Source organism: Vigna unguiculata, chromosome 3, assembly GCF_004118075.2.
Source record: "Vigna unguiculata cultivar IT97K-499-35 chromosome 3, ASM411807v1, whole genome shotgun sequence".
Taxonomy (NCBI): domain Eukaryota; kingdom Viridiplantae; phylum Streptophyta; class Magnoliopsida; order Fabales; family Fabaceae; genus Vigna; species Vigna unguiculata.
In genome coordinates, this window is record NC_040281.1 from 2,377,868 (window position 1) to 2,389,683 (window position 11,816).

Here is an 11,816-nt window from a genome sequence, read left to right on the forward strand (position 1 = left end):
AATCCTCCAATTTTGATGCTTTTAAGAATTTTACTTAATGAAATAAAATGTGTCAAAGAGTCTGTTTAGTTCATTTAAAATATATAATTTCAGTTTGATTTCCAATATTAATGAAGTGTATCTATAACTATATATAAAGGGGATTCCCTCTTTTGTGTCCACATTTCATAATTCCAACTTTACCCTTTATAATTTAATTATTTATTAAATTTTTAAAATTTAACGGTTACTTTTACAAGTTTTTATAAAATTATTTACTTATCTCCTTTTTCTTTTTTCTCTTACTATTCATCAACAGTTATTTTTCTCTTATTTTCTCCGTACATTTTATTTTATTTTTTATAAATATACTTTTATTTTGTTATTTTGTTTATTAAATTAATAACATTACAATATCATCAATTATTAATATAATTCAAAAAATGCGTACACACAGGCGCGATAGCGCCTGTGTTTACACTAGTTTAATATAAAAAGCGTTATATTTTAAAAATTAATCTTATTCATATTTATTTGAGATATTATTTATATTTAAATTAACTTTTTTTTAATAAATGGTGAAAAGAAGTAAAATAAAATTAGTTAAAATTTATTTATTTATTTATTCTTACTTTATGACTTTTACTCTTGGGCCTCTCGCTCCACTCCAAGCCCACAATCACAACGGAGCAAGCTCGAAGGTGAATAAACTGAACAGGCACTGAAAATTACAAAATTGTGGACACGCGCACAAGTTAGGGTTTCGGCCTGAAAATCAAACACAGTTACACTTCCCCGCGTGTTCACCGTTAGATTCAAACTTCGCCAGTAGCAGCACTCGCCCAAGCTCGAAGGAAATGGAAAACGAGAAGAAGGAACCACCGTCATTGGGAAAGCGAAGAGAACCAGAACTCCCAGTTACAGTGCCAGACACGGCTTCGAAGCTGAAACGACCTCGCAGCGCTGAGCGCACGTGCGTCCACGAGGTCGCCGTTCCGAGCGGTTATGTCTCAAGCAAGGACTCCGAGCTCCACGGAACTCTCTCCAATCCTCTCCACAAGGGTCCCATGGCGAAGTCATATCCCTTCACACTCGACCCCTTCCAACAGGTTTCCATCGCGTGTTTGGAGCGCAACGAGTCCGTTCTAGTCTCCGCCCACACCTCTGCCGGCAAAACCGCCGTTGCCGAATACGCCATTGCCATGTCCTTCCGCGACCGGCAGCGCGTCATCTACACGTCTCCGCTCAAGGCCCTCAGCAACCAGAAGTATCGTGAGCTCAGCCAGGAGTTCACCGACGTCGGCCTCATGACTGGCGACGTCACGCTCTCACCGAACGCCACGTGTCTCGTCATGACCACCGAGATTCTCCGCGGAATGCTCTACCGAGGCTCCGAAGTCCTGAAAGAAGTGGCGTGGGTTATATTCGATGAAATTCACTACATGAAGGATCGCGAACGAGGCGTTGTATGGGAAGAGAGTATAATTTTTCTGCCTCCGGCGATTAAGATGGTGTTTCTCTCCGCAACTATGTCTAATGCGACGGAATTTGCGGAGTGGATTTGTAATATCCACAAGCAGCCTTGTCACGTTGTGTACACTGATTTTAGGCCTACGCCGCTTCAGCACTATGCGTTTCCCATCGGAGGGACTGGGCTGTATTTGGTTGTAGATGAGAATGAACAGTTCAGGGAGGATAATTTTCTGAAGCTGCATGATACTTTTGGGAAGCAGAATTCGGCTGATGGGAGGAGAGGAGGGAAAAGCGGTGGAAGAGGTGGGAGAGGTGGCAATACTTCTGGTGGTTCTGACATTTACAAGATTGTTAAGGTTAGTTTAACACTTTTGTTTGTTGTTGTTCTTGGTCAAAGGATGTTTTACGACTTATTTGGAATGTTTTACGACTTTCTTAGATTAGTCATAGATGAATTTAGAGTTATTACGATTTTCTTGATCCCTTTGGGATGTTTTCTTACATTTTTTTTTTATCTTGAGTCTTTTGTAGTTTGGAAAAATACTCTGCCTTATTAAATTATTGCCTTTCGTATGGAGGACTTCTTATCCCCATTTCTCTATTTTTCTTGTCTCAATAAACTACTCAATTGAAAAAACTAGTGCTCGGTCTTTATTTGAGCTAGTGTGTTTCCTATTTTTCAGATGATAATGGAACGGAAATTCCAACCTGTTATCATCTTTAGCTTCAGTAGAAGAGAGTGTGAACAACATGCAATGTCTATGTCCAAGCTTGACTTCAACACCCCAGAAGAAAAGGAAACAGTGGAGCAAGTTTTTCGAAATGCAGTGCTATGTTTAAATGAGGAAGACAGGTGCTTACCTGCTATTGAGCTGATGCTGCCTCTTCTTCAGCGCGGGATTGCTGTCCATCATTCTGGACTTCTTCCTGTTATCAAAGAATTGGTTGAGCTTCTTTTCCAGGAAGGTCTTGTAAAAGCCCTATTTGCTACTGAAACAGTAAGATTTTATCCAGCTTATGATTTCTTTCTTTCTTTTTCTTCTACTTCTAGAATGAGTCTCGGATGCATTTTTTTTTTTCAGTTTGCCATGGGTTTGAATATGCCAGCGAAAACAGTTGTATTCACTGCTGTTAAGAAGTGGGATGGTGATAGTCACCGATATATTGGGTCTGGTGAATATATACAGGTGAGAGATAATATATTTTTGAGTGATGGTTGTTGTTAATATATTCATTCTGGTGCCCACGTCATTATTATTATTGATTTGCTCCTTCAGATGAGTGGTAGGGCTGGGCGACGAGGCAAAGATGAGCGGGGAATCTGTATCATAATGATTGATGAACAGGTGAGTATTTTGGTGGTCAAATTTGTTGTGTTGCCTAAATTTGAGAGCTTTTGCATAAGATTCCACTATTAGATCTCTATCTTTTTTGTTAATGTTGAGTCCTTTTTTTTAGCCTTATGGTGTGGTGTTCTATCTCCTAGTGTGGGATAAGGCTTTTGTTGTTGGTGTCCAAACAAAAAAAATAGTGTAGTTCCTGCTCCTTCACCAACATCTGAAATCATACAGATCTCTTCTCTTATGTCCAACACAAGTTGGCTTATTTCAAGTATATTCTTAATAGCCACTCCTTTCTTTTATTGTCTAGGAGTTTTAAAAAATAATGATGCTATGTAATAGGAAAAGGTTTAAAAAATAATGAAATTGTGTAGGATTCTGTATTACGTTGATTGGCTCACCTCTCAACTGGTATATGTTTTAAAACCCATTCAATGTTTTAAAACCCAAATAGCCACCTCCTCACACATTCCAGCTATATCTTCTCTCAAAAGTCTCCTGCAACCCTAGACATAGTACTGCACAATGGTTGTGGGCCACCAAAGATGTCCACAAAATCATCACCATACGTGGCCGGAAGAGATTAATCTGAGAGATGGGTGAGAGAAGGGTCAAATGAGTGGACGGGTGACATATTTTGAGGATAGGTGCTCTCCTGGTTGTTACAGCTGGCCACTACAGTCGCAACACCATGGCACTGCTATGGAAGCATTTTGAAGTAGATACCAATAATAGTATTTGTGTCTATACATTAATATGTCGTTCAAGTATTGTACTCACTTTTTTACATAATATTACGCTTTGTATGTCTTTTGAGAATAAAAAATAGAGAATGAAATTATGCACACCATTGAATGTCTTTCTTGCGACTAAAATAGGATTTTTTATAATTGGGAACATGGTAAAAAATAATATCTGTTAAAACATTATCGCAAAATTAATGCAAATTTTTCAATATTTTCGAAATGAGAATTTGAGTTTGACTAAAAGTATTTTCTAGTGGTTTTATATATTCATTATTTATTACATGTAAAACCGGAATTAAGTCAACTTTTTTTTTCTTAATTTATATTAAGTATTAATTCATTACAACCGTATACTGTGTCTATCCCTCCATATCACACATCGGACAGAGTAACATACTGCGTACCCATAGCTGTATAAAAGAAATAAAGCACACGGGGCAAGTATTCAATGACCCAATGCATTACGTTTAGAAAATATCCTTCTTTTTATTACAAATGCATATGCAGGAAGGTAAAAAATTTTATCTAATAAGTTAGTCTGGTGAAGATTCAATGCATAAGCTTGAGTTCGTTTTGAACCACTTTTCAATTGAGTGTTTAAAGCAACACTGCAATTAAATTGGTAAATGTGAAAGAGTTCTTCACAGAAACTAATTAGCTAGTAAAGTATTTTGAATAAATCAAGCCATTGGTTTGAGTTTTTTTTAAGTCAAGTAGTTTATTTAGTGTTATTTTGTTGAGAAAGAACATGTTACTTTTTAGTTGTGCTATTCGTCACACCCTACGAACGAGGAAGTTACTAGGTTGGTTAGTTGTGATATGTATAAATTTGTTTCTCTTTTATTTTCCCTTCATACATTTATGTAAACGGAATCTGTTTATTTTTGGTGTGAAAATCTATTATATAATTTGTGTTCTGTTTTATTTATACCTCACTCATGTGGCATGCCAATGAGACTATAAGTTTGTTTCTGTATATCTTGTTCAGTTTTTTCTTATCTGTTATACAACAGTTCCTTATTTGATAACTAATTAGTTTTACATTGACAAATTACATTTTATATGATTATTTTATGTAGATGGAAATGAATAACCTCAAAGACATGGTTTTGGGTAAACCTGCTCCTTTAGTCAGTACTTTCAGGCTTAGCTACTACTCAATTTTAAATTTGATGAGCCGTGCAGAGGGTCAGTTCACTGCGGAACACGTAATACGAAATTCATTTCACCAATTTCAGTATGAAAAGGTTTATACTGAACCATTTCCTTCAAAATCTTATTAGTTTTTGTTGCACTGAGATCTATATCTTACTAGCATATTCTTATTCTTGTTCAGGCCTTACCAGATATAGAGAAGAGGGTGTCAAAGCTGGAGCAGGAGGTAACTTTGCTTGATGCTTCAGGGGAGGTAATATTTGTTCCTTGGCACCCAGTTTAGTTTTCTTAATTATGTTATGTGTGATATGTTATGTGTAATTATGTTCCTTGGTAACATTTGCATTTTGTTTTATTATGATTTGTGTAGGCTGAAGTGTCTGAGTATCATAAGCTAAAATTGGAAATAGCACAGTTGGAGAAGAAGATGATGGCAAAAATAATTAGGCCAGAAATAATCCTTTATTTCCTTGTCCCTGGTCGATTGGTATGTAATACTGAATTATTATCCATCAGCATGGAAATGATTTTTGAATTATTTTTGTGCTTCTACAGTTTTTCTTTAGCAACAGTGTAAATATTGGTTTGTAGATATATTATATATCTGTTTGTTTTTTGCGCCCCTTTAATGTCTTTGCCTACAATTTGTCATTTTTTATGTTCTTGTTTACTTTGTCTTGTACTTCTTTTCCTTATCTTATGCTTTACTGAGTTAGAATGCACTTTGTAACTTTTTAGGTCAAAATCAGAGAAGGTGGAACTGATTGGGGCTGGGGTGTTGTAGTCAATGTTGTTAAAAAACCTTCTGGAGGTGGTTATATAGTTGATACTTTACTTCATTGTTCACCTTGTTCAACTGAAAACAATTCACGGCCAAAACCATGTCCACCTCGCCCTGGAGAGAAAGGTGAAATGCATGTGGTAAGTTGCTATTTCAAACTGTTACACGATATTTTAGTGTGGAACTTTTCTTTTATCTGAAAAACTTGTTATTTTTTTCTTGGCTGCTCCTTTTTGTAATAGGTCCCTGTTCAATTACCATTAATATCTACTCTTGGTAAACTGAGGGTATCTATACCTTCTGATCTCCGACCCTTGGAAGCAAGGCAGAGTGTACTTCTTGCTGTACAGGAGCTGGTCAATCGATTTCCAGGAGGTCTTCCAAAGCTCAACCCTGTAAAGGTAATTATTTTCCACACAGATGTTGCAAGTTGGTTGTATGTTATTTTTTGTTTTTAATTAGAGTTAGAATAGTTAAATTATTTAGCGATGAATGATCATCAACATTGTTTACTTGGTAGTAGAATCATGCTATTTACGTGAAATATTTGAGAGAAGCTTTTATTAATGTCAACTATAGGAAGAGAGAGACATTAAGCTGAAACAGTATGTTTATGAGACAATAGAAATGCTTGATTTGTATTGGGAAAAAAGAATCAATACATTAAATAGAGATTTTGATATCCTAAAATAGCAAAGATTTGATACTGAAATAAATAAATAAATGTGCTTAATAATACATATATATTCTAGATAATCTTGATTATATAGGATTTGCTATTTTTTTCTATAATTATAACAATCCCCATCTAGCTGGAGTCTAGTAGAATGAACTTAGCTTGATGCAAATATGATCGATCCTTGGTCTCTTGGAGACTTGGTGAATACTTAGGCAATTCTTCACAAGCGTTGACAAATCTAGTGGTGATGTCTCTAGACTTTAGCTTTTTTCTTATGAAATGACAAGCTATCTCAATATGTTGTTTGGTCTTCTTATGAAATAAATAATTGGAGGCAATGTGAGCTTGTTTTTGTAGTTGATCTTGCCACAGAATAGCTAAGTACATACTCTAATAGTCTCCTTTATTGCATTTACTTTGTAACCTCTCTATTTCATTCTCGTTCTGTGTGGTTAAGATTCTTTAACCTCATGATTACTATTGAAATAAAATAAAATATTTTTTTAATATCTAGTCAAAGGTTTGATGGGTGCATTATTTGCCAATTATAAGTCAGAACCATTTAGATTCAGTTGTCTTTATCTCTACTGAATCAAATATTATTTATGTTGTTTCTTCTTTAAAATAATATTTGTAGGACATGGACGTACGGGACTCAGAGATAGTTGAACTAGTTAATCAAATAGAGGAAATTGAGAAGAAAATGTTTGCTCATCCTATGCATAAGGTTTGCTAAATGAACTCCATTTTCACTATCCTTTTTGTTATAAATATGATTTGCCTTTCCTTTGATTTTAATGTTACCTTGATGCTTTGTTACAAGTAGCGCCAAGATGTGGATCAAATAAAATGCTTTGAGAGGAAAGCAGAGGCGAATCATGAAATTCAGCAACTGAAGACAAAAATGCGGGATTCTCAGGTATTGACTTTGCGAAAGTGTCTTTCTTTGCTAGATTTACTTATTAATCCAGAAGACATCTTAGAAGTTTGTAACTGAGTGTGATTCTACTCGACTGTGCCTGTTATGCATTTTTGTGTGTCCAGTATCCATGAGGCTCCGTGCAGATTAACAACTTCAGTTGGTGGATTGTTAATGCGGAGATTTTATTGATGACAAATTGAGTGGACTATTACTGATAACTACAGTCCTTCATTTAATTTTTTGAATCTCCGTTTTCATAATTTAGTTGTTCTTTTGATGGGTTCGATGTTAATAGAAAAATAAAATGTTTAAATTTTCAGCTGCAAAAATTTCGTGAAGAATTAAAGAATCGCTCCCGAGTCTTAAAGAAGCTTGGTCATATTGATGCTGATGGTGTAGTTCAGTTGAAGGGACGGGCAGCCTGCTTGGTTGACACAGGGGATGAGCTCCTTGTTACTGAATTGATGTTTAATGGTGAATTAATATTTGTTTCCTCATTCTGCAATCTGTATAATTTGCAGTTCATTATGTTTGTAATGCGCTTTTCTTCTTTGTCCCCCCATTAGGTACTTTTAATGACCTTGACCACCATCAAGTTGCTGCTCTTGCAAGTTGTTTCATCCCAGGAGATAAATCAAATGAGCAGATACAACTAAGAACAGAGCTTGCAAAGCCCTTGCAACAACTTCAAGATAGTGCAAGAAGGATAGCAGAAGTAGGTGTTTGATCACTTAGCTTGAATCTTTCGGGAATTAAATATAAATGAGATTACCATTTGTTACAGATTCAACATGAATGCAAATTGGATATAAATGTGGATGAGTGTGTTGAATCAACAGTAAGGCCATACTTGATGGATGTGATATACTCCTGGTCAAAGGTTAGTTATACCATATTTTTGGCTTGAATGCTTGCCTACTTTTAAGTCATTTACTTGGCACCAAAGCCTCTTAATGGTCTCCAAGTGGGAGTTTGATCCTGGTTGCCCCCCTCTTCCTCTAGTGAAAAATAATTTAATTTAAACTCCAAATTGGTGGGTCTGTGCATTGTCCGTGTTTCAAACCCAAAGGTCTTCTGCATTTGGATTGATGGTTCCTGAGAGTTTGTAATGACGAATGTTATTGAATCTGTGCTGATTGTTGAAGTCATAATGATGTAAAGAGTTCTTTTCATGGAAGAACAAAATTTGGGGTCAAAAGGCAATGTCACATGTACATATGAAATTTAAATTTTATTGTTATTATTAGGCTTAATTAAGGTATAAATATCTGATAAAGTTGGATATTTTCAATTGAGTCCCTATTAAGATTTTGGGGTATATTGAATACTAAAAAAATTTATACTTTTAAATTGAGTCTTTGTAGTTTAATTTTTCTATTAATTGAGTGATGGGACCGATATCCTGTCCTATTACCTTACTTGCCGCAATATGTTATTTTTGTTGAAAGAGAACCTAATGACTAGTATCTCTAGCATTTATTGTAGTCGGGACTGAATGTAAAGAGTTATGAAAATGGTTTCCATAGTCACTTGAAATTATAAAATAATAAAATCATAAATTACACATTATAGAATTTTATAATTTTAAGTGACTCTAAAAACCATTTCCATAACTCTTAACATTTAGTCTCAACTGCAACTAATGCTAGAAGGAGATATTGGTCATTAGAATCTTTTGCAGCAAAATAACTTGTGGCGACAACTAAACAAGTAACATGGTAAGATGGCAGTCTCGTCACCCAGCTAACAAAAAAAATTAAACAACAGGGACATTTTATATATGTGGCTCTAAAGTTCGTTTTATACTGTAATGCTCGATATGCATATACATCTCAGCTTAGTGCAAATAATGGTGGGTATGTGCTCTCTTGTATTGGTGGGAGAAACAAAAATGAAAGATTCACTTGTTTTGGGCATATTAATAATAATATTGCTGGTCTTTTATTTCAAAATTTTCTCCCAGGGAGTAAATTTTGCTGAGATTATACAAATGACTGACATCTTTGAGGGAAGTATCATTCGGAGTGCTAGAAGGCTTGATGAGTTTCTGAACCAGGTAAGCAAATGTTCGCCTAGAAATTACCTCTTAAATATTTAGCTGTTCATGGCTTATAGAATATATAATTGGCATGCTGGATTATTGTCTAAGTTGTCTGAACACATTTTTAGTCATTCAAATTTGGAAACCATCACGAATCTTAGAGTTCTGATTGTCTTGCTTCTTTCCAGTTGCGTGCTGCTGCAAATGCAGTTGGAGAGGCTGACTTGGAGAAGAAATTTGCAGCTGCAAGTGAAAGCCTTCGACGAGGCATTATGTTTGCAAATTCTCTATATTTGTGACGTGGTTTTCCTTTTGTTCTATTCATGGGTATATCCCGGCTGGCAGAAAGTTTACCATCAAATTCAACCTTTGGGGGTGTACCCACTTCTCTTGTAAGCCTATTTGTGTGTAAATATTTGCATTAAACTTTTATTTTAGGGCATGTTGTAAGGTTAGATTGTGACCAATAGTGAAGGTAGTCAATATAGAATGATATAAAAATCTGATCTTGGAAAACATCCTGTCAATAGGTGTGCTATGGTCCATTTATTTTATAGTATTGCCTTCAGAATCCCTTGCCTGCCTTGGGGCTTGGGGAGTGAGGTGCTGAAGATATTTGCCTGTAATTGCGGAATTTTTTTCAATACAATTTTTTATTGATAGTTCATTATTTTACGTTTACTCAAGCTTCTCAGAATGTGTAGTAATTTCTTTTACGGAAACGCGTCCTTGCTCCATGTGACTCTGTCAAGAGATTAAAAGTAATTTGGTAACTTAATTGCATTTGAGATTTTTCTAGCTTGGATGGTCATGATTTCCAAGCCCACCTTTAGATTTGCCACCGTTAAAGATAAAGTTGCATGAGAGAGAAACTGTCGATGACATTTTACATTCTTTATAAGAAATATGAACAAACAAAATTAATACATTCCTTGAAGTAAGAATATAATACAATTTGAATCAATGGTTTAAGGAAGAAAAATATAGTTAACTCTTTTAAATTTAACAAAAATTTAAAAGATTTTTAACATGCAATGTGTGTATAAAGATTTAATTTTTAGCAAAATTTGATATTTTGGTTTGAGTATTGAGAAAACGACAAATTGATTTAATTTATATAAATTTGGAAAAGAAAAATAAGAACCGAAGGATTATAGATTATGAAGTTGATGAACTAAACTTGTTAAATTCAAAATATATGGGTACTAATCGGGTCAAAAAGGGGAATATAGGAGGCAAATTGTTGAGAAAGAGAAAAATATTTAAGGTTTAAATACCTTTTTCGTCCTCATTTTGACAGAATGTTTAAAATGGTCTTCATTTTTACTGAATGTTTAAAATAATCTTTATTTTCGCAATTCATATTTTATTTTGTCAGTGACGCCGTTTAAATTAGTAACGAAACTATCTGTACAGTACGTAACACATCCTAATGCAACTTAATACAAACAGTGTCACCTATACAATGAGGACCATTTTAAACATTCTGTCAAAATGAGGATCATTTTAAACATTTTGTCAAAATGACCGCAACAAACACTAAGAACATGAGGACGAAAAAGATATTTAAGTCAATATTTAATTATGCGTGATTTCTTTGGTTGATGAGAAGTTATTATTTATTATGTGTTTTAGTTTGAAGTTAGATTGTCTCCTTTGTTTGTTAAATACATTTATCCCTTTTTCCATTTGTCCCTGAACACATTTCTATCTTTTTCCTTTCTTGTGCAATCTTTGGATGCTTGTCTTGACTATCTCAAACACAAAGGAGTAGGATGATGATAGGTGGATGCTAGTTTCATTATTTCATCTCAAATTTTAGAGTAAAATTCATTTTCATACTCACATATAATGAATATAATTTTTTTTCTAAATCTTATGTGTAACAGGTATATTCATTTATATATGTATTTTCTTATTGTTTTAAATATCAATTAACATATTTTTCAGATATCTCGAAAAATAATAGATTGATATTAAAATTGTGCGGTTAATACTTGTAAAATTTTAAGTTTGGTATTCATCTTGTCTACAAATTAACATAGGTAATAAATTTGACAAAAAAAGAAGGAAGAAATAAGAACAAATGAAATAAGTTAAAATTTATTTTTGAAAATTATAAAAAGAAAACAAGTAACAAATTTTAAAAAAAATCTTAAATATACTTTCACTTATTACATCTAAATCCTAATGGGTTTTTTTTTTTTATGTCAATAAAGATTAATACACCATTTGAATGAAATAGTATAGACACAAAATTAAGCATAACAACAATAATCTATTTGAATATAAACAAATAATTTTTTTCTTTTGAATTTTAATATATTAGTAAAAGGATATATATGCAATTATTGTATTATAAAAACAAAATGTCTTTATACCATTATGATAGAAAAATTATACTTATTACAATGAATTAGAAAACAAAAATATTTAATCTATGTTGCATATTAGTAAAAAGATATGTATGCAATTATAGTATTATAAAAATAAAATGTCTTTATACCATTTTGATAGAAAAATTATACTTACTATAATGAATTAGAAAACAAAAATAATTATGTAAAAAACCATCTAAATAGTAGTGTATATGATAAAATAAATAATAATTATAAAATATTAAAAAAGTCATAATGATTAAATGTGCCTCCTATAAATATTTTGAAACAACATATAAAGTTGAGCAAAGAAAAAAATAAT

At 33.5% G+C, this 11,816-nt stretch overlaps 1 protein-coding gene across 1 annotated transcript; it reads left to right on the forward strand.

Annotated features, from left to right (window-relative positions):
- Positions 1–704: 704 nt before the first annotated feature.
- LOC114177733 (DExH-box ATP-dependent RNA helicase DExH10) lies at positions 705–9,778 on the forward strand. Its single transcript, XM_028063229.1, has 16 exons — positions 705–1,808; positions 2,136–2,450; positions 2,535–2,639; positions 2,730–2,798; positions 4,618–4,785; positions 4,875–4,946; positions 5,064–5,180; positions 5,432–5,614; positions 5,717–5,875; positions 6,791–6,880; positions 6,980–7,072; positions 7,396–7,549; positions 7,642–7,790; positions 7,860–7,955; positions 9,039–9,131; positions 9,305–9,778. Exons 1-16 carry the CDS (start codon positions 837–839, stop codon positions 9,413–9,415), a joined length of 2,946 nt encoding a protein of 981 aa, XP_027919030.1. The 5' UTR covers positions 705–836; the 3' UTR covers positions 9,416–9,778.
- The last annotated feature ends 2,038 nt before the right edge of the window (positions 9,779–11,816 follow it).

Bases quoted from the DNA above. Each gene is read 5' to 3' on its own strand.
- LOC114177733 (XM_028063229.1), top strand. From the start codon at position 837: ATGGAAAACGAGAAGAAGGAACCACCGTCATTGGGAAAGCGAAGAGAA. The intron at 5,615-5,716 runs GTAAGTTGCTAT...TTTTTGTAATAG, and splicing joins AGAAAGGTGAAATGCATGTG to GTCCCTGTTCAATTACCATT. The intron at 7,791-7,859 runs GTAGGTGTTTGA...CATTTGTTACAG, and splicing joins GTGCAAGAAGGATAGCAGAA to ATTCAACATGAATGCAAATT.